This window comes from Felis catus, chromosome C1 (assembly GCF_018350175.1).
Source record: "Felis catus isolate Fca126 chromosome C1, F.catus_Fca126_mat1.0, whole genome shotgun sequence".
NCBI lineage: Eukaryota > Metazoa > Chordata > Mammalia > Carnivora > Felidae > Felis > Felis catus.
The window spans coordinates 200,704,615-200,722,523 of record NC_058375.1 but is presented as its reverse complement, the minus strand read 5'-3'; the positions used below and the strand labels follow the sequence as shown (position 1 = coordinate 200,722,523).

The 17,909-nt window shown below is 44.9% G+C and overlaps 1 protein-coding gene across 11 annotated transcripts in view; it reads right to left on the bottom strand.

The window, feature by feature from the left end:
- The window catches only part of SMARCAL1 (SWI/SNF related, matrix associated, actin dependent regulator of chromatin, subfamily a like 1), a 54,197-nt gene that overhangs the window by 13,075 nt on the left and 23,213 nt on the right, over nt 1-17,909 (bottom strand). For 10 of the 11 annotated variants that reach the window (XM_011285575.4, XM_011285573.4, XM_045034458.1 and 7 more), the window contains 2 exons: nt 10,381-10,521; nt 5,791-6,009 (listed from right to left, as the gene is read on the bottom strand). In XM_011285575.4, the coding sequence (XP_011283877.1) occupies nt 5,791-6,009; nt 10,381-10,521 (360 nt within the window). The remainder of the gene's footprint in view (nt 1-5,790; nt 6,010-10,380; nt 10,522-17,909) is intronic. The other variant, XM_045034459.1, reaches the window with a different exon arrangement.

Sequence of the window (17,909 nt, the reverse complement as noted above, 5' to 3'; positions counted from 1 at the left end):
CGCAGTAGGCTCCAGGCTCTGAGCTGTCAGCACGGAGCCTGATGCGGGGCTCAAACTCATGAGCCGTGAGAACATGACCTGAGCCAAAGTCGGATGTTTAACTGACTGAGCCACCCAGGCGCCCCTAACTAAGTTTAATTCTATCCAAGACTTAGTCAATTGATTCCAACTGGCACCAATTAGCTTATTCTAGTATCATCTCAAAACCGTTATTCACGTGTTTTGGCCTGGCTCCCACATAAGGTGATTGACCTCCTAGGAGAAGAAACCATGTTTTCTTTATAGTTTGCATCTAAATAAATACGAATTGAGAATGCTAACACAGGAGATGCACACATAGTTTCACAATGTCACAAGATAACATTTTCTATCCCTCTGGGACCCCAGGGAGGACACTCTTACCATCTTCGCTAGGGTGGCCCTCTCCTTCCACTAGCAAGGGTGGGATTACAGATGCCCTCAGTTTTTCTGTGCCTGGGCCCTGTGAGGCCAGTCACGGACACAATAGCGTCTTCACGGAACAAAGAAGTGACCCCACGGTAATAACACATATGGCCCTGAACTTGTGGATAACTCAGGAAAGCAGCCACAGCCAGGCTGTGGAGCCTGCTTGGGACTGTGTCTCCCTCGCTCTCTGCCCCTCCCCCGCTTGCTCTCTATTTCTCTAAATAAATAAAAATAAATAAAAATAAACTTACAAAAATAAGTAAAATGTTACTCATTACATACATTCTGTATATCTCTATATAAGTGTACATGTATATAATACATGTTTTAAAGCAAAATACACCTCTATATAAGTGTACATGTATATAATACATGTTTTAAAGCAAAATACACACACGTTTTATAGAAACACTACCAAATGATACCTTAAACAATGGGCACCACAACGGAGGAGGAGCTGCCTGGCCAAAACAACTCCCTGGCTCTTAACAGCATCTTTCCTCTAGGACTTGATGAGAAGGAAGAAAGATAACCCGGAACCACAGGAAGCCAGGAGGCCACTGACAGTGCAGCGGAACCACCATCCCTCCTATGTTGTGACCGAGGCCCAATTGAACAATTCAAACTTCCCGGGAACTCTTACTGGAGACGCGACCCTGTGACAGTGTCTTAAACTCTTTCTCAGCTACAGACCCTGTTTAGACTCGGATGGAGCTAGCTCACTTCTGGCCAGTGAGCTCACAGACGCCCTGAAGTCCATTCATGTCCCCTCACAGCGTCCTTGCAGCAGGCCAGGCCCTCTCACATAACACGGTCCCTCACAGGATACACCAAGGGGACAGAGCCAGGCTTCCAGGTACTGACCGCACCTGCAGCGGGAGGGCCACAAGCAGACAGCACCCCGGTCGTCCTTGGTCCTGACATTCACTCCCACGCCCTTTGGATACCACCACCGCTCTTGTCAGGTCCTTCCCTCCCACCCACACTCGCTCACTCCGCACTGGCTAACAAGACAGGGAGAGGAAACGATGGACAAGTGGCGGGAAGCACTCTGGGAGACCTTGCCCATGTGAGATTTGCCGAGAGCTGATGAGGTGTGGGGGACAAACACCCAAGTTCACCGGGCACCTGTGATGTGCACCAAAGCCTTCAAAGTACGCACATCCCTGAGTCGCGGTGACTTTCTCCTTCAAATCTATACTCACCATATAGTCCACATTCACGAATTCCTATGTAAGCTGCTATTACTTAGAATAGTGAGCTGAAATAACTCAAATGTCTGACTCAAAGTTATTAGCAAAATTATAACATGGGCATGGGGGAAATTTTAAAGGAACATTTAACAACATAGGAAAGTGTTCACAATGAGGTTTTGTAACCTGTATTCTTCGCTGGCTGATGGATGGTTACAGGGTATCCATTCTGCTTTTAAAATATGTTATTCATTTGGGGCACCTGCGTGGTTAAGATGGTTAAGCGTTTGACTTCGGCTTAGGTCATGATCTCGTGGTTCATGAGTTCAAGCCCCGCGTCGGGCTCTGCGCTGATGGCTCAGAGCCTGGAGCCTGCTTGGAATTCTGTCTCTTTCTCTCTCTCTCTGCCCCTCTCCCCAACCCTCTAAATAAATAAATAAGTAAATAAAAATAAACTTAAAAAGCTATATATAAAATCTGTTACCCATATCTCTATATAATACATATTTTAAAGCAAAATATACACGTTTGATAAAAAACTACCCAAATGATATATGCCAACATTATATGATATTTTTAAAAGATGGGTGACTCTTTTTTATAGTATAAGAAACAATAAGTGTTTCTTATAAGTACTTTTATTTTTCAGATTCTAGGCAATAGATAGCTACTGTATTTTTAATGTAGGAGAAACCAATAGTTTTATCTTAAAAAAAACAAAAAAACAAAAAAACCAGACCTTCCCCACACGAAGTAGACATAATACTGGTCCATTAATGATCTCACTTCGTTTGCCAGCTGTGGGCCAGGAAATTTTAAATAACCTGTATTCTCTGTTCTTGTGTCCTTGACTTGTACTAAATTAGATCCACTGGGGTTTTGAATTATTTTTTTAGGTTGGAATTTGAATGCATCGTCAAACAGCAGAAGGGTGAAGTAACACTGTCACCAGGAAGTCTGCACGGACTTGTTCCATTTTTCTGCCTAGTCCTGCTGATCAAAAAAATTACTATAGACAAAAGCTGATCAGAATTAGAGTCAGCTTTTCTTAGCCTGTGAAAAGATATCTATTATTTCAGCTGAAAATAAGACAAAGCTTTCGTCGTGCATTATATTTCATAAATGGGCCACTTCCTCCAGATAGGAAGGTGTGAGGGAACAAAGAATCACTTCTTGACAGGTTAGCAGTGGAACGCACAACACTGCAGGGAAACTTGGGGCTACAAGGTAACTATCAAAATGGGAGGGCACCTTTCTGCAGATTCACAGGGCTTCCTCACTTGACTAAAACCATAAAACCACGATCCCCGAACATTTTATTTTGTTCAACTCAAGCTTTCACAGCCAGCCAGGGTTTGGAAGGCAGGTCAAAAGCCATCTGGTCCCACTCCTGGCTCCCCTTCCTGAATTAAGTGAGGGTGCAGCCTCTGATCAGATCCACAGTGGACAGATGCACCACATCCGTGGCTTTGGAGTAAGACAAGTTCTGGCGGTCAAAGGGCAAAGCTCATGAATTCATGTTCTACTTGGATTTTCCATTATAAAAATGAATTGACATTAAAAAACACAAAAGGGAAGCAATTTTTCAGGGATTTGTCTTGTTATCGGAAAGAATCTAGTAACCAGCTTCAGCATAATGCTGAAGGTAATCTGTACCAACTCAATTTCTCTCTTTTAGGGACAAACTTAATTTTTCTGAGATGCCAAGGAAACATGGCAACTCTAAGCACTGGACTGAGAAGAGCGCTGGGCTCCTTCTCTGCTGGATTCTTGAATTACGCTGCAATTTAGGCTTTCATAATCTGCAAAACCAGTGTTTAAGACCCTGGGAAGAAGGGCAGGGAGACGACAATCACACAACAGGAGGGACTCAGAGCCACTGACACTGTCCTTAGGCACTTTTCCTGCATGAGGTCTAGGAGACCAGTACTGGCTCCCCTTTTTAGGTAAGAAAATATCAAAATATGCCAAAGAATTTAGGGGATTTATATGGCCACCGGAAGTTATAAAAATACCCAACATTCCTGATTTCCATGGTTTAGCCTAGTCAATTTTACATTATCCCTGTAAACTCAGAGCTCAAACTTTCAGGTTACATCTGAAATCAACTTCGGAAAGAGCCCCCTCACCTAATGTGAAGAACTACATAAGCTGGTGAAAAATTTTAAAAATGCTTTCAAATCTTGCTGCACTAAAAGTTAAAAATTCCCATACTTCTATTTATTTCTTTTCCTTTTTAGCGATATTGCACAATTTACAGTTGCCACTTGGCCACACTCAATGTGATGTTCCTCCTCAATTCAAATGCCCACTGACTGCTGTTCTCTGCCCGGTTTGGGAGGGGGCCAGGTACAGGCGAGGGGGTTTTCTAGGGAATTCCATGAAATACCAATAGGCTTACTTCTGTACACACAAGGAACTAAAATAATAGAATGTTTATACACATTCGGATCTTTGCATCTAAAACTATCATACATCTGAATTTTTCCCATTAATACTATATTTGTTGTACTTGGGCATTGGCTTTCTTGACGAAGTTCACTAGTGGGCAACCGTTAGTAAACATTAAAGATTTAAGAAAATTAGGGGCGCCTGGGTGGCGCAGTCGGTTAAGCGTCCGACTTCAGCCAGGTCACGATCTCGCGGTCCGGGAGTTCGAGCCCCGCATCAGGCTCTGGGCTGATGGCTCGGAGCCTGAAGCCTGTTTCCGATTCTCTGTCTCCCTCTCTCTCTGCCCCTCCCCCGTTCAAGCTCTGTCTCTCTCTGTCTCAAAAATAAATAAACATTGAAAAAAAAAATTAAAAAAAAAAAAGATTTAAGAAAATTATAAGAAAAAGCTTAAACTGAGAAAAAGAATTTCCATTCATCGAATTTTTATCTCTAGACATCAGAAAAAGACCACCAACGCTGATTTTAGCAACAGAACACCTGCTTCTGCTCATGGTTCCACTGAAATACAATTTGAGAATGGCTGGTCTGTGTGTCCACATTGGTATAGGGGAACTTTGCTGGAAAACCCCACAGCAAAGACGTTATGCCCGCTCACTTCCTCCAGACCACCCAGATTATTAGATGCACGACAGCATAAATTAAATACAGCTTGATAGCTTACAGTGCCTCTTCCACCCTAGACTCTGTTTCTTAAAAGTTACCTGCTGGTCTTGCTCATAACATGGTAAAATAACATTAAAAAAACCCCACGCATTCTGTCTCTCGTCATTCTTATTTATTTTGTGCTCTCCCAGAAGGCTGGGATCTCATCTGGATCTAAGTTTCTTTATACAAGGTAATAACAAGCCCAGATAATGCTTTATGATAATGTCAAAAAACGTCAATAACTGTTATTTTCTTGGCAATGAAAACTGCAAGGTTTTATCTCAAAAGGACAGAGATGGAGCTGGTGTAAATTACTTTATAGCACTTAGCACAGTATGACACTAAAGACAGATATGAAAGTGTTCTGAAAAGATGAAACCACCATAGTGGAAAGACCTTAAAATATAGGGGTAACAGGCTTGGTTATAGCCTCAGCTCTGCCACGGAGCAGCCATAAGTCTTTGGCCAAATCACAATCTCTGTGAGCCTTTGCTTCCCTTCCTGTAAAATGGGGATGCCAACTTCTTGCCAACCATGAATGACTGTAATCAGGATTAAGGGTTAAGAGGGTTTGAAAACTCCACTTTGTTATGTAAATGTCAATTTGTTATTTTGACTAAAATAACCTGTACTGTCAGAGTGTTAACACATATGTATCAGATACGCTTAGGACTAATTTCTTAACTGTTACTAGACTGAGTAACAGTTACTAGACTAAGGCATTCTCAAAATACACTAAACATAAATTCCAACTTTCTTTGAGGGATTCAGAATATATATCACCATTCTGCAGTTACCATGGGGTTTATTTTTATGACCATCTGTCAACAGTGATCTACACATGCATAAAACAGCAAATCAGGAAGAGGTTTTAGAACCAGACTAGGTAGGCTGAGAAATGACATGGGCTCACTGTCCTTGTCCAGAGGGGTGGGAAGAGATCATGGAAAGGCAAGCTCAGAGAACTCTGGGTACCCCCCATAGAGCCCCTCCCAGGAAGGAACAGCTGTGGACACATCAACCCCTGAATCCCTGTCTGCAGCCCCAGACTCACAGTTTTCTCCTTGGTGGTCATTTCCTTGGCCGCGGCATCCAGGGCAGCTCTGGCCTTGGTGCTGATCCGGCCTGGGGCAATGACTACCATCTTGCGCTGCTTGGCTGGGAGCTGGGCAAGGACATCACTCTTGAGGCGTCGCAGCATGACCGCCTCTTCCAACAAGAGCTTTAGCTCTCCGAGGTTGGAGGAACCTGAATAATCCCATCCCCAGGGCTGCTGTGGAGAGAAACATACATCCAGTTAGGTTCTCCCAGGGCCAAGTTAACCAGGCTGTGACCTCAACATTCTCACAGCTTTCTCTTCCTGTGGCTTTGTTCAGAGAACTTCAAGTGGCTCTAAAAGATGAATAAAACCTAATATAATACAAATGGGAACTAGGAATGAAAAGAGGAAAAGTAAGGAATGAAGTGAACTAAAAACACATATCCTGGTGTTCTACATGCTGAACTTTCTAGCAGCAAATGCAAGATGCCAAGAGGTCTGGTATCTATTACATTAAAAGACCAGTAAGACACCCAGCTTGTCAAACTATTCCCATATTCTAAATAAACAAATCATCTTCCCTAGGGCTTCTCCTAGAGTTCACTGCACAACATAACAAATCATATTATCAGTAATACCTTTATTTGATGGGATGCACTGGGATTTAAGAAGCTGTTGTTCCTTAGTATGGGCTACACCAACACAACCAAGTGCAGTGACATGAACGCAGGGTGTTGCTGCTGCTGGTGGGAATTGAAGGAAGGAACCCAGAGCACAGGATTGTACCAGTGTGGCTGAAACCAGAGGTGGGTTTTAGGGTTCACAGGCAGTCCTTCATAAAATCGGTTTCTTTACTTAGCAGCTCATGAGAGGCAATGAGCAAGAATACCTATTCCCTGTCACATAGCTAGGTAAGATGCTACAACGAAAACCTTATTCTTCACTAACAATCTTACTCGAAATAAGAACTGATGTCTATAGTCCTGCAGAAAATCAGGGAACCAGGGTGTTTGCTGCCTTATGTTTCCAGCTGCTTATCTCTTCTCCTGTCTCAGCCTCCCCAGGGCCATGAACCACCTCGAGTAGAAGCTAGGCTTGTTCATTCTTGAGGGCCAGTGGACCTAGTCTCTCATCGTGGGGATATGGCAGGCGTCCTATAAACCCATGCTACATAGAGAATAGGAAGAGATGGTCAAAGGCAAAGTAAAATGATCAAAAACTGCGTCTTCTTTTAACAAATATCCTGAAATCAACTGGAAGTTTCAGCAAATGCCTTCATGCTATGCATAGGGTCAAGAATGAGCTCAGCATGGGGCATTCTCTTCAGTGGCTTCTCTCAATGTAAGAAGCTGGCCACAACAACAACAACAAAACAGCTCTGGCCTACCGGCTGAATTAAATAAACATCATGCTGACACAAGTGGATACCGTAATTAATCTGGATGTCATGCTCCTAAGTGCTACTATGTCAGCTTTTAATCTTATAGGTTAAAACCCAATAATACTGGGGCGCCTGGGTGGCTTGGTCGGTTAGGCATCCTGACTTCAGCTCAGGTCATGAACTCATGGCCCGTGAGTTCGAGCCCTGCGTCGGGCTCTGTGCTGACTGCTCAGAGCCTGCAGCCTGTTTCAGATTCTGTGTCTCCCTCTCTCTGCCCCTCCCCCGTTCATGCTCTGTCTCTCTCTGTCTCAAAAATAAATAAACGTTAAAAAAAAAAATTTAAAACCCAATAATACTAAAGGTTTAAAATTGAGAATATTCACAATCCAACAAGCTTTTATTGAAAAGTTACCATGTAGCAGGCACTGGGCTAGGTGGAAGGAAGGAAAGGCATTGTCTATGTTTGTTTTCTTGACTGGTGGTGGTGGTGGGGGGGGTGCAATGAAGAGAGAAAGGATGAATGAGGATGGCATGAAGACTGGGGAGATGGTGGACAGAGACTGGGGACACAGGAAGGGGCAGTTTGGGGGCAAAGGCAATGGATTCTGTCTTCAGCCCCTATCATCACTAGGTAAACATTCCACTATGGGCCCAGATGGCCGAGGAAGCGAAGGTCCTTCTCAGAAAGTGGGTCATTTACAAATAGGACAGAAGTACAAATCACTCGTGAAGAGTTTTGTGGGACCACGACAACTGTGTGGAATCTAATCTGGATTGATCCTGGGGAAAGTGCATTACAGATTTCGTTAAAGAAGTGTATCGCTTTAAATACATTCAATAACAGAAATTTCCTGCCTCAATAAGCAGCTAAAAATGGTTTGCAATTAACTTTGCAAAGCACTACAATTTACATTATAAGCACTGTGTTTGAACGTAAGTGGGTATTTTTAAAGTACTTGAAAAGTTTTTTGAAAGAGCATTTAAAAAATAAGGCAGACAGTCTTATTTACATCACAAACTTGCATAGCAAGGCTTTTTCTCAAGACGGCATGAGGCATGCACGCAGAAGGAGTAAGCTGCAGCCATTTCTCCAATGTGTCAGCATCTTCGATGCAAATAGTGGCTCAGTATAGTTGTCATTTGACCACAAAACAGGAATCCTTAAGGTCTGAAACAATGAGGTCCTAGAGACCGGTTGGAGCCTTTGCAGCAGGGGCCGCACCCCCAAGAAAGAAGTCAGGGGAGGCTCAGGATGTGGCTTCAAGGTTCAGGAAGTTACAAAGTTACAAAGTTACAGAACAGCTGGGGGGAAAGGAGAAGTGACCTACAGTTGAGAGAGGGGACCTGAGTCTGCCATTCTCATTCAGGGCCGTGTGGACCCTCGTGGGAACAGAGGTGAGGAGTGGAGGAGTCTGACTTTGCCAGATGAAGGATTGCTGCTGAAGGATAAATTCATTGCCCTGGCCACAGTTTCAAAAACAGAGATTAGAAGGAAAAATTGATGAATCTTCCCTCTGGTTTTCAGATTGTGGAAGTTCCGGAGCCTGGATCAGAGGGAGCTACTAGGGGCGCAGGAAGAAGACGCCAGCCAGCCCCGCTCCCATCCCAACGGCCAGAGAGGTCGCCGGCCGGGACTTCCGCTTTCATCCCCCGCGGCCAACCAAGGCCATGGCACGCGAGCTAACAGAGGAGCTGCATCCCATGGGCGGGGGGTCTGGAGAGGGTGAAGAAGGCACCAGAGCCAAGAAGGAGGAGCCCAAACCCAGAAGAAAACAGCTCAGTGCATAAGGAAAAAAATGAACACCTAAGCAAACGAGAGGCTGATTTTCTGGGTCATCCCTTCTTGGGTTATTTTTGGGGAAGAATATGGGAAACGTGCCCAGGCTTTGGCCAAGCTGGTTATGGCTGGCTGACACTGAGAGGCCCCCCCCAACTCAGGAAACATGCTGAGCCCACCGTAGAGGGAGGCACAGCTGTAGACAAGGAGAGAAACAAGGCTCAGTTAGGAGCCTCCTCTGCTGAGGAGGACAGTGTCCTGTGCTCAGCTGGCTTGATCAGACTGATGCACACTGAGGGATTCAACGGCCCATCAGGAGGAATGCAGGATTGGTAAATGATGTAAACATTTAAAAAATGCCAACTTTCTCGTTTACAAAAGTAATCCATTTCTTGTACATTATTTCGTGTACGTCATCTTCCAATCATATAGGAAAGAGAGGTGCAGGGGAGAGGGGAGGGGAGAGACAGGGATAAAGAGAGGGAGGGAGAGAGAACAAATGAATGAATGAATTATGGGGAAAATTTTGCATCCTACTTTTTTCCCCACTCTTGTATTTCCCCATGTCATTAAATAGACATTTTTTTTCCCAGTTAAAAAAAAAAATCGAGGTTTTAGAAATCAAGATTTTGGGGCGCCTCGGTGGCTCAGTCGGTTGAGTGTCTGACTCTTGGTTTTGGCTTAGGTCATGATCTCACGGTTCATGAGTTCAAGTCCCGCATCAGGCTCCGAGGTGACAGTGCACTACCTCCTTGGGATTCTGTCTCTCCCTCACTCTCTGCCCCTCCCCCATGCACACAGGTGTGTGCCATGAGCTCTTTCTCTCTCAAAATAAATAAACCTCAAACAAAAAATCAAGACTTTGATTGCAATGGCATTCGTGTTCACAAGGCTCTCTCTGACACGTTTGGAGACTGAATCTGTGCAGATCGTAGCTCCAGAGGAACCTGCTCCACTGGCACTGTGTTCACAGAGAATCTGTAGCTCAGAGGCTTCTAGCCTCCTGAGCAGGCACAATTCACTGTCATGAGTCAACATTTTGACTGACGAGAGCCCACCAAGGCAGCACCACATCACACTCCCCACTCCACCCGTTTCGATGTCTCTGTGGTCTTTTTTGCACAGAGCATATGGGCCCCGGCCTCACCCCTAGCTCGCCTAGGTGCCCTTCTCAGAGTTCTGTGCACCTACGCATCAGCCACCGGTGCCTTTATCGGGAAACACCACCCTGGAATCACAAGCATTACAACTAAGAGGGACTGTTCTTATCTTATCCTTGAGGACACTCGAAGGTCAGAGTTAGGGGCAAAGCAGGACTAAAATCTGGGCCCGGCTCCCTGGCCAGTGTGCCTCTGATCGTAACCATGGCCAAAGAGAAGGAACACAAAGGAGGTCTCAAAATCAGGGTAAGGAATGGGTGGGGGAGAGGGGAGGGGAGAATAAATACCTGCTTGGCATCACAGTAGCGAAGTCCAAATGCATGAAACTGAGGGAAGAAAGTTGGCCTGACCCCAATGATCTGGGTGTAGAGCTCTGCGGGCCGGGACATGGCTGGTGTGCCGGACAGCAGGATCACCCTCTTGGCAACCTAGAAAACAAACAGCCAGAGGGATTGAGAGTGCACAGAGGAGCACATAGGGAATATCCCAAATGCCCCACTGGGATAGGAGCTGGATGCCCCAGAGACAGCAAAATCCCCTGGAATGTAGCGGGAGCATTTCTCACTTCCTGGGCACTCTGACTGCGGCAGTTATCCAGTTTACTGCTCTCAGAACCCAAGGAGATCTGGATTCTGAAGACACTGCAGGCTGGCCTACTCCTGGGAACTCTAAGCAAAGGTACCGTGGCCAGAGAAGAAGAACACACAAGTTCCACAAGCCTCACGGTGTGACCCACGGAAGCAGCTGGATGCCACTTCCTGGGCTGCCTTTGGGACAGCCCTGTCCCCCTGTATCAGGACCTAGCACATTATCCTGAATTCTACCTCTTCTGTCTCCCTCACTAGATTGCAAGCATCTTAAGATCAGGGCTGTGTCCACCTTTATCTTCTGTTGCACAGTACCTGGCACAAAGCAAGCGATCTATAAATACTCGATGCATGCTGAAAAATATTCAGCTAACCAGTAACCAAGGGAAGACAGAAGAAACTCAAAGAATTCAGTATTGGAAGTGGAAGCTGGGGAGAGACCACCAGGTCTGACCTTTTTCCAGAGGGGATCTCTGATCTCTGACATCCAAGTTGAACTTCTGATCAGATAATGACACTGAGGACAGGAGGAAGAGTCAGGGGTGGCCTGTGCGTAAGCCTCTAACTGATTTTCTTTGGAGGAAAAAAAGGCTGTCGCTAACTCAGCGACACAATGCCTTGAGCCCAGAGAGCCCTGATTTAGCCTATTTTTCAGTTAAAAAGGACTTTAAAAAGTGGGACCTGGGTCCATTGACCCTAAACCCAGCCCAGGTCTGCAGCAGCCTGCTTGGCAGTGGGTAGGACAGAAATAAATGGTCTACGCCAACGATGAGCTCCAAGTTCCCCACCATCCTGACACCAACCTGACCCGAAGGTGATCAAACCGAAATGTACCACGTCGTATTAAGATGGGAAAGAGGGGAGAACAGAAAAGGAGACGCTCGCTGCTATATTAGGGGAGGGAATGACCAAAAATTACTGGAGGTAAAATCCATTTCAGCTCTGGGAAGGAAGCCTACCACGGAGCTCAGTTGTCTAGAAACACCTTGTTAACCACTGTAACCTTGAGTTAACAACAGGAGTGTAAGGCAATCGCACGCAGTAAATCACCTAGGAGAGGAAATTAGGTTTTCAAATGGATATGCTGCCTCATAAAAATAAATAAATAAAGGTGCAACAGAGGGAAGAAAAATGTTTCTTTATAAATATACAATATATACAACTCTCAAGATGCACTTCTGCCCTCTCAGCGACCGCCAATACCTAATTCCATTATGACAGGAGAGCTATGAATTTCTCCAGCTATAATTTTCCACAGTTCAATTACCCAGCCTTCTAATTTCCTGCGCGGTTTAATGCAGACTCATTAAAATAACAATGAGCTTCTTGAATGACGTCTGTAGCACTGCTTGCCTTGGCTCAAGACCATTTCAATGAAACGGGGGAAAATGAGAAGCCTTATCAAGAAGAGAAAATCAGCCTATCATCCTAAACCTATTCCCCACGTCGCTATTGGTGCCTGGGGAGGGGCAGCTCACAAACCAGGTGATGGAAAATCACTCCAGGACAGTGTTAATCTGGAGCCCGTTATCCCATACGCTGCCTTGACTAGGGCTGATGAAGCCGCTGAAAATGGACGTTTGTGGGTGTTTAAAAAGCAGAGGCAGCATTATGGAAAAAGAAAAAGAAAAAGACCAGCCCTGAAAAGAAGCCAGAACAGCGTCTTATGTTTTCTGGAATGATTTAGCCTGCTCCCTGCTCAGCCCCAACACGGTGGTGCCATCATGACTGTCACCCATGCAGCCTGTCATCCTGCCCAGCTGTAAATGATTTGTAGGTCACCGTCCACCTCGGAGAACTTCCAACTTAAGAAAATATAAATGTATAAAATTAGATCCATCAACACTAAGCTGAATACTTTACAGTTAACCCCTGTGGCTAAGCACAGAAAGCAGTACCCAAGAAATCCGCAAGGGAGCGGTGAAAAAAAATAATTTCTATGTGGTATCCGCAAGAGATCATGTGATTCACAGGAACAGACGCTTGGGGGTAGGGGGGAGGCAGATGACCTTCAAAGGCAGGTTTAGTTTCCTCATGGGTCAAGGTCATCAGGTCAGCCCTGTGGAACAGGTTGCTGGCAGGACAAGTTAATATATGTAATTTGCCAAGGAGAACCCAATCTGACTCACAGTGCATAACCTACACACAGGTTTCTTTTTTCACATAGATTTTTAAATATGAGCTAAGAGAATGTTATGCTGCAAAGAAAAGAACCAAAATTGTAAGTTCGTACAAGACGCAGCCTGGGAATTCTTCCTCGCTTTCCATCATTACCTCTTTTTTTTTTTTTTTTTTTCCAACTGAGCTAATAACTTGCTTTACTGAATTATTCTGACCGGTTAAAACACACTTCACCAAGGCTCCAGACTGGGGAAAAAGTCATGCTTCCCAAAGCCCAAAGTTCTTGCCAAGTGTTATTCCTGACGGTACTCTAAATAAAGTTCAGGCCATAGGTGGAGTCCCCTGAAATTTAGAAGTACAACGTGAGAAGGCTGGTGACATCCAAAAGCAGGTCAAGCCCACGCTACCCAAGTGTCCTGTTACACACAAGCTCTATGTGGCACGGACACTGGAGCTATGCTGTCACGAGTGTAGAAGTCCTTATAGAATCTTCAAAAATAAGGAGAGAGGCCAACACAGTTTGGGGACACGTGACCAAAAGTACACAGATCAAGAACAAACGCAGGATCATTGTCACTACCCAAGAAACAACCAAAGAGTCAACATCTGTAGTTAAATCTAAATCCTGAGAACAAGTGGGAAACCCCAATCTTCAGGAGAAATCCGGTGACTGGAATCCGAGCAGAAGATCGAGGTTCTGTTCGTCTCCCTGCTCTCCACGACACGCAAGGCCAAACCAAGATAAATAGCATAATTACACCCCTGTTGGCCAAGGGCCACCCCAGGGATCAGCAGTGATCCCTACCACTTAGTGATGCCTCGTAAATGGCCTGAGTCTCTGGTCGGGTCAGCATATTTCATATAAAATAGTTCCCTTCTAGGTTTTAGCCTTTTCCCCAAAAGAGACACAGCTCCAGTCACAAGTCTGAACACCACCACCAGCACTAAACTGATCTGCATGACAATCACAGAGTTTTCAAGGCAGGCGAGCATCACTGCTTCGATATTAATAAAATTCTGATGCCATGTAAAAGGCAACTCATTCTGAGGTAAGAACAGAAACAAGGAAGAACATGACTATAGCAGTTCAAAAACACCAAAATGTACAAGAAAACATTAAACGTTATAATTATAGCTAATTAAAGTTCTGTTGTTTTGACCTTCAAGGCCTGCATGGGTATAGGTATCACTAATATAACACACATGCTCAAATTAAATACTAAGCATGTTTTTTTCCTCCGGAAAAAAGTCTATTTTACCTTACATACTAGATTCCAATAATTTCATTTCTGATTCTGTGTTGCAATTGAGAGAATTCATACCAGAACAGCAGGACCACAAGGGACTCCTCCTGCAGCCTCGTCAACTGGGACAGCAGACCCTCCAACTGACACCACTCTTCCTTTGGGCTGAGAGGGGCGAAGAGCCATCTCTTGTCGATGTGGCGGGACTGGGTTTTCTACCACCTGCTTGTATATCGTATGAAAAGATGGCCAAAGCCTGGCTACAACCCCATCAAAACAGAACAGATGACATGTATTATGGTAGAGTCGTACAACCAAAAACAGTATTTGTAACAATGAGCTTGTGTCATCTGAAATGAGGTGGGACAGTTTCTGAGGTACACTATTAAGAGAAAAAAGGCAGGGGCAAAGGAGTGGTTGTAGAACACTCTAAGAAGGAATGAAGAAAACCCAGATGCACATACTCACTGGGCATAGACTACATTTTAGAAGTAAACGTGAGAATCTGGTAACCTGGGCTGCCTTGCAGACACAGATCAAGGGGTCAGGGGCCCAGAGGGGGGACAGAGTCAGTTTTCACCATACACCCTTTTGAATATATCATCTATTTACACTCACTTAATGAGGATGGAAAAAGAAAAGGCTCATACATTTTAGACCACTACTCTCATTTCATCTAACCAATCAACAGTGATTTGTAAAAGAGGCTCTATTCACACAAAATGAAAAACAGGTATTTATTAGAAAAGGATGGTGGGGATTCTGAGGGCTTTTTCTCTCTACTGAAATCATCTAACACTGGTTTGACAGTAAGAAGCACTATAAACCCAACACCACTAAGGAAGACTCAAACACGTACCTCGTTGCACAAAAGAAAGAGACTGACACCCATGAGGGCCAGAGTCTTGTGGGAAAGACTGTGCGGTTCAGGCTGAGTGGGAGTAGAGACAGTCATGCTTGGCCACATGGGACATCAGAGGCACCTATCAAAAGGTGAAATTCTGACCCAACAATTCTGCGTGTAGACATCTGTCCTAATGGGGTCGAGGTGTGCAAGCTGCAAAGACGTGGATGGTGCTCGCTTGCAAAATTATTCATAATAGCAAAACAACATCCAACACTAAGGGTTAAATTACGGGATGCGTCCACACAACATGATGCTCTAGAGCCATTAAAAATGATGACCCTGGGGCGCCTGGGTGGCGCAGTCGGTTAAGCATCCGACTTCAGCCAGGTCACGATCTCGCGGTCCGTGGGTTCGAGCCCCGCGTCGGGCTCTGGGCTGATGGCTCAGAGCCTGGAACCTGTTCCCGATTCTGTGTCTCCCTCTCTCTCTGCCCCTCCCCCGTTCATGCTGTGTCTCTCTCTGTCCCAAAAATAAATAAACATTGAAAAAAAAAATTAAAAAAAAAAAAAAAATGATGACCCTGCTCTCCAACTGCCATGTTGGAAAAATAACCAAGCTGTTACTGGTGGTTTTCTCCACTGGAAGGAATAAAGGGTATCTGAATTTTGTTCTTCATAGCTTTCTGTCTTGCCTACTTTCATGCATGTATACATAAAAACAGAACTACCTTTCTTTAGTAGCCCAAACAAATAATGCTGTAGGAGAAGAAAGACGTCACACTTCCCAGGGGACGACACCAGTTTCCTACAACCTCAACCACACGTGCCCTGTGTCTGCCGTCACCATTTACGGAACCTGCATTTCCAGGATGTGATCTGGCCTGGCCATCTCACAGACTGGATGGCATAACCTAATCACCCCACCATGCACATTTGCTTAATATGTCTTGAAATCATCAGAATATAGTTCTAGGAGGTGCACAAGTTGGAGGAACAACCAAATGGTACCAAATTAGGCCCTGACATGGCTTTTCAAGGGCATATTTTACTTCTCCCAACTCTCCCCTTGTTCCAAAAATACTTAGATTCATCTCCTTGGAGTACCTAGATCAGTGGTTCTCAACAGAGATGGGGAGGAGTGATTTGCCCCCCAGAGCACGTTTGGCAATATCTGGAGACAATTTTGGTTGTCACCACTGGGGGGTACTACTGACACTTAGTGGGTAGAGGCCAGGGATGGTGCTACACTTCCTATAGCACACAGGACAGCCCTGCACAACAAAGAACGATCCAGCCCACAGTGTCAATGGTGCCAAGGCTGAGAAACTCTGATCTAGATGAAAACACAGCGGAGAGATGAAAGGTTTGAGGCAGAATGCCTCAGCCCCACCTCCACTCACAGGTCTGGAACCCTGTGAACTCAATGTTATATACGAGAGTGGATTCAGGACACCTTCATCAACAGCAGGCTATGTTCGTGGGTCCTGTCTTAAAGTGTTAACACATCCAGGTTGTACAGCAAGTGCAGAGTAATCTATGCTAGTTAACTGCTAAAAGATTTGTCTCAAATATATCAATTTGAAATATACCCACGATATTAAAGATATAAATGCTGCTTTAAAAGGTCTGGCTCAGAAGCACATATTTCGGAAACAAGGATGCGGTCCAGCTTTCCCGGCTGGGCAATGACTGCATTAACAAGATGGCTGCTCAGAAGCTCCCCAACTATACCTTTAATGATATACCCGATCTACTGTGCCGTTTCTTTGGCCTAAACAATCAAGGGTACACGTTTACTTTTAGGTATGGCTATAATACTGGAACCACAGTACGAAGATCTGGTAACATTTTGCAAAAGAGAACATATTAAAGCCTCCTAAAAGAAGGGTCACCACTCTGGGAAAAATGTTTCATTTAAGTGTGTCCATAAATATTTATAGGTAACATGAGCAGAGGATCAAGGTTTTTAAGTAAAGGACTTTTATTTTAAGTTTGGAGCATATGACATAATCCTGCTTTGGAAGATGTATCATATTACTTGTTATTCCTAAAACAAAAGAAAGCAAAATAAAACTTGAAATGAGTAGACGGCTGTGCTTCAGGGGGAGTTGAAAAAATTAAGTGAATTTTCAAATGTTAATAAGCCCCAGCAACACTTAGCATATTTGTTTTCCCTAGTTTAGGTACAACTTAAAGCTTCTTTTAAGCAATGAAAGCTGCAGGTTTAAAGTGCTGGCACAACACCAAGGCTGCTTTAATAAAGCACAAGATAAACATGTACTTTTGTCTGCTCAGTCTACATAAACCAAAGTAGGTTCTCCCAAAGTCATCTGTGAGAGATTTCTACCTTAGGAGAGGAAAAAGCTACTTTCCTAATTGTGGTATTGTCCCCCAATATTACGAAAAAGCTCCCCAGAAAAAGAAGGAAGGAAATTTGGGGGCCTTGCCACCGTCTGGGGTCAGGAGAGTCTGGACACAAGCCACAGACATGGAAGTGTGTGCCAGGTGAAACATGGCACAGGTTGAATTCATGTCAGAATAGAACACATCCAGGTAAAGACCCGAAGCTCCACTAAATCCACACCCCCACCTGCTCTGAAGCCAAGGATCAACCAGCCAAAGCACTCAGGCCCCCGTGTAGGCCACAGCAAGGGGTGCACATGGCTGCCCGTCTCGCTAACAAAAAAGGCTTAGGGTGACCCCAGGAAAGAGCACCAGCTTCTGGGCATGACTCGGGTTTGCCAATGCTTCCTGATCCCTGATGGCCCGGTTCCAAGTCTGTATGATTCCTCTCCCTTGGTTCCTAGCACCATGAGAGCCGGGTCCCCACAAGTGGCTTAGAATGACAGGAAGCTTCTCCTGAGCTGTTCAGAGGACACGATGCTGGCAGCTCCCCTCTGCCTTGTCCGGGAGCCCGAGGAGGACCCAAAATGCAGTCCCCATCCAGCCTGTGACCTTCAACAGGCCTTCATCTCTGAGAGACAGAGGTGACTGCACCAGGCGCCAGTTCCTTAGCAG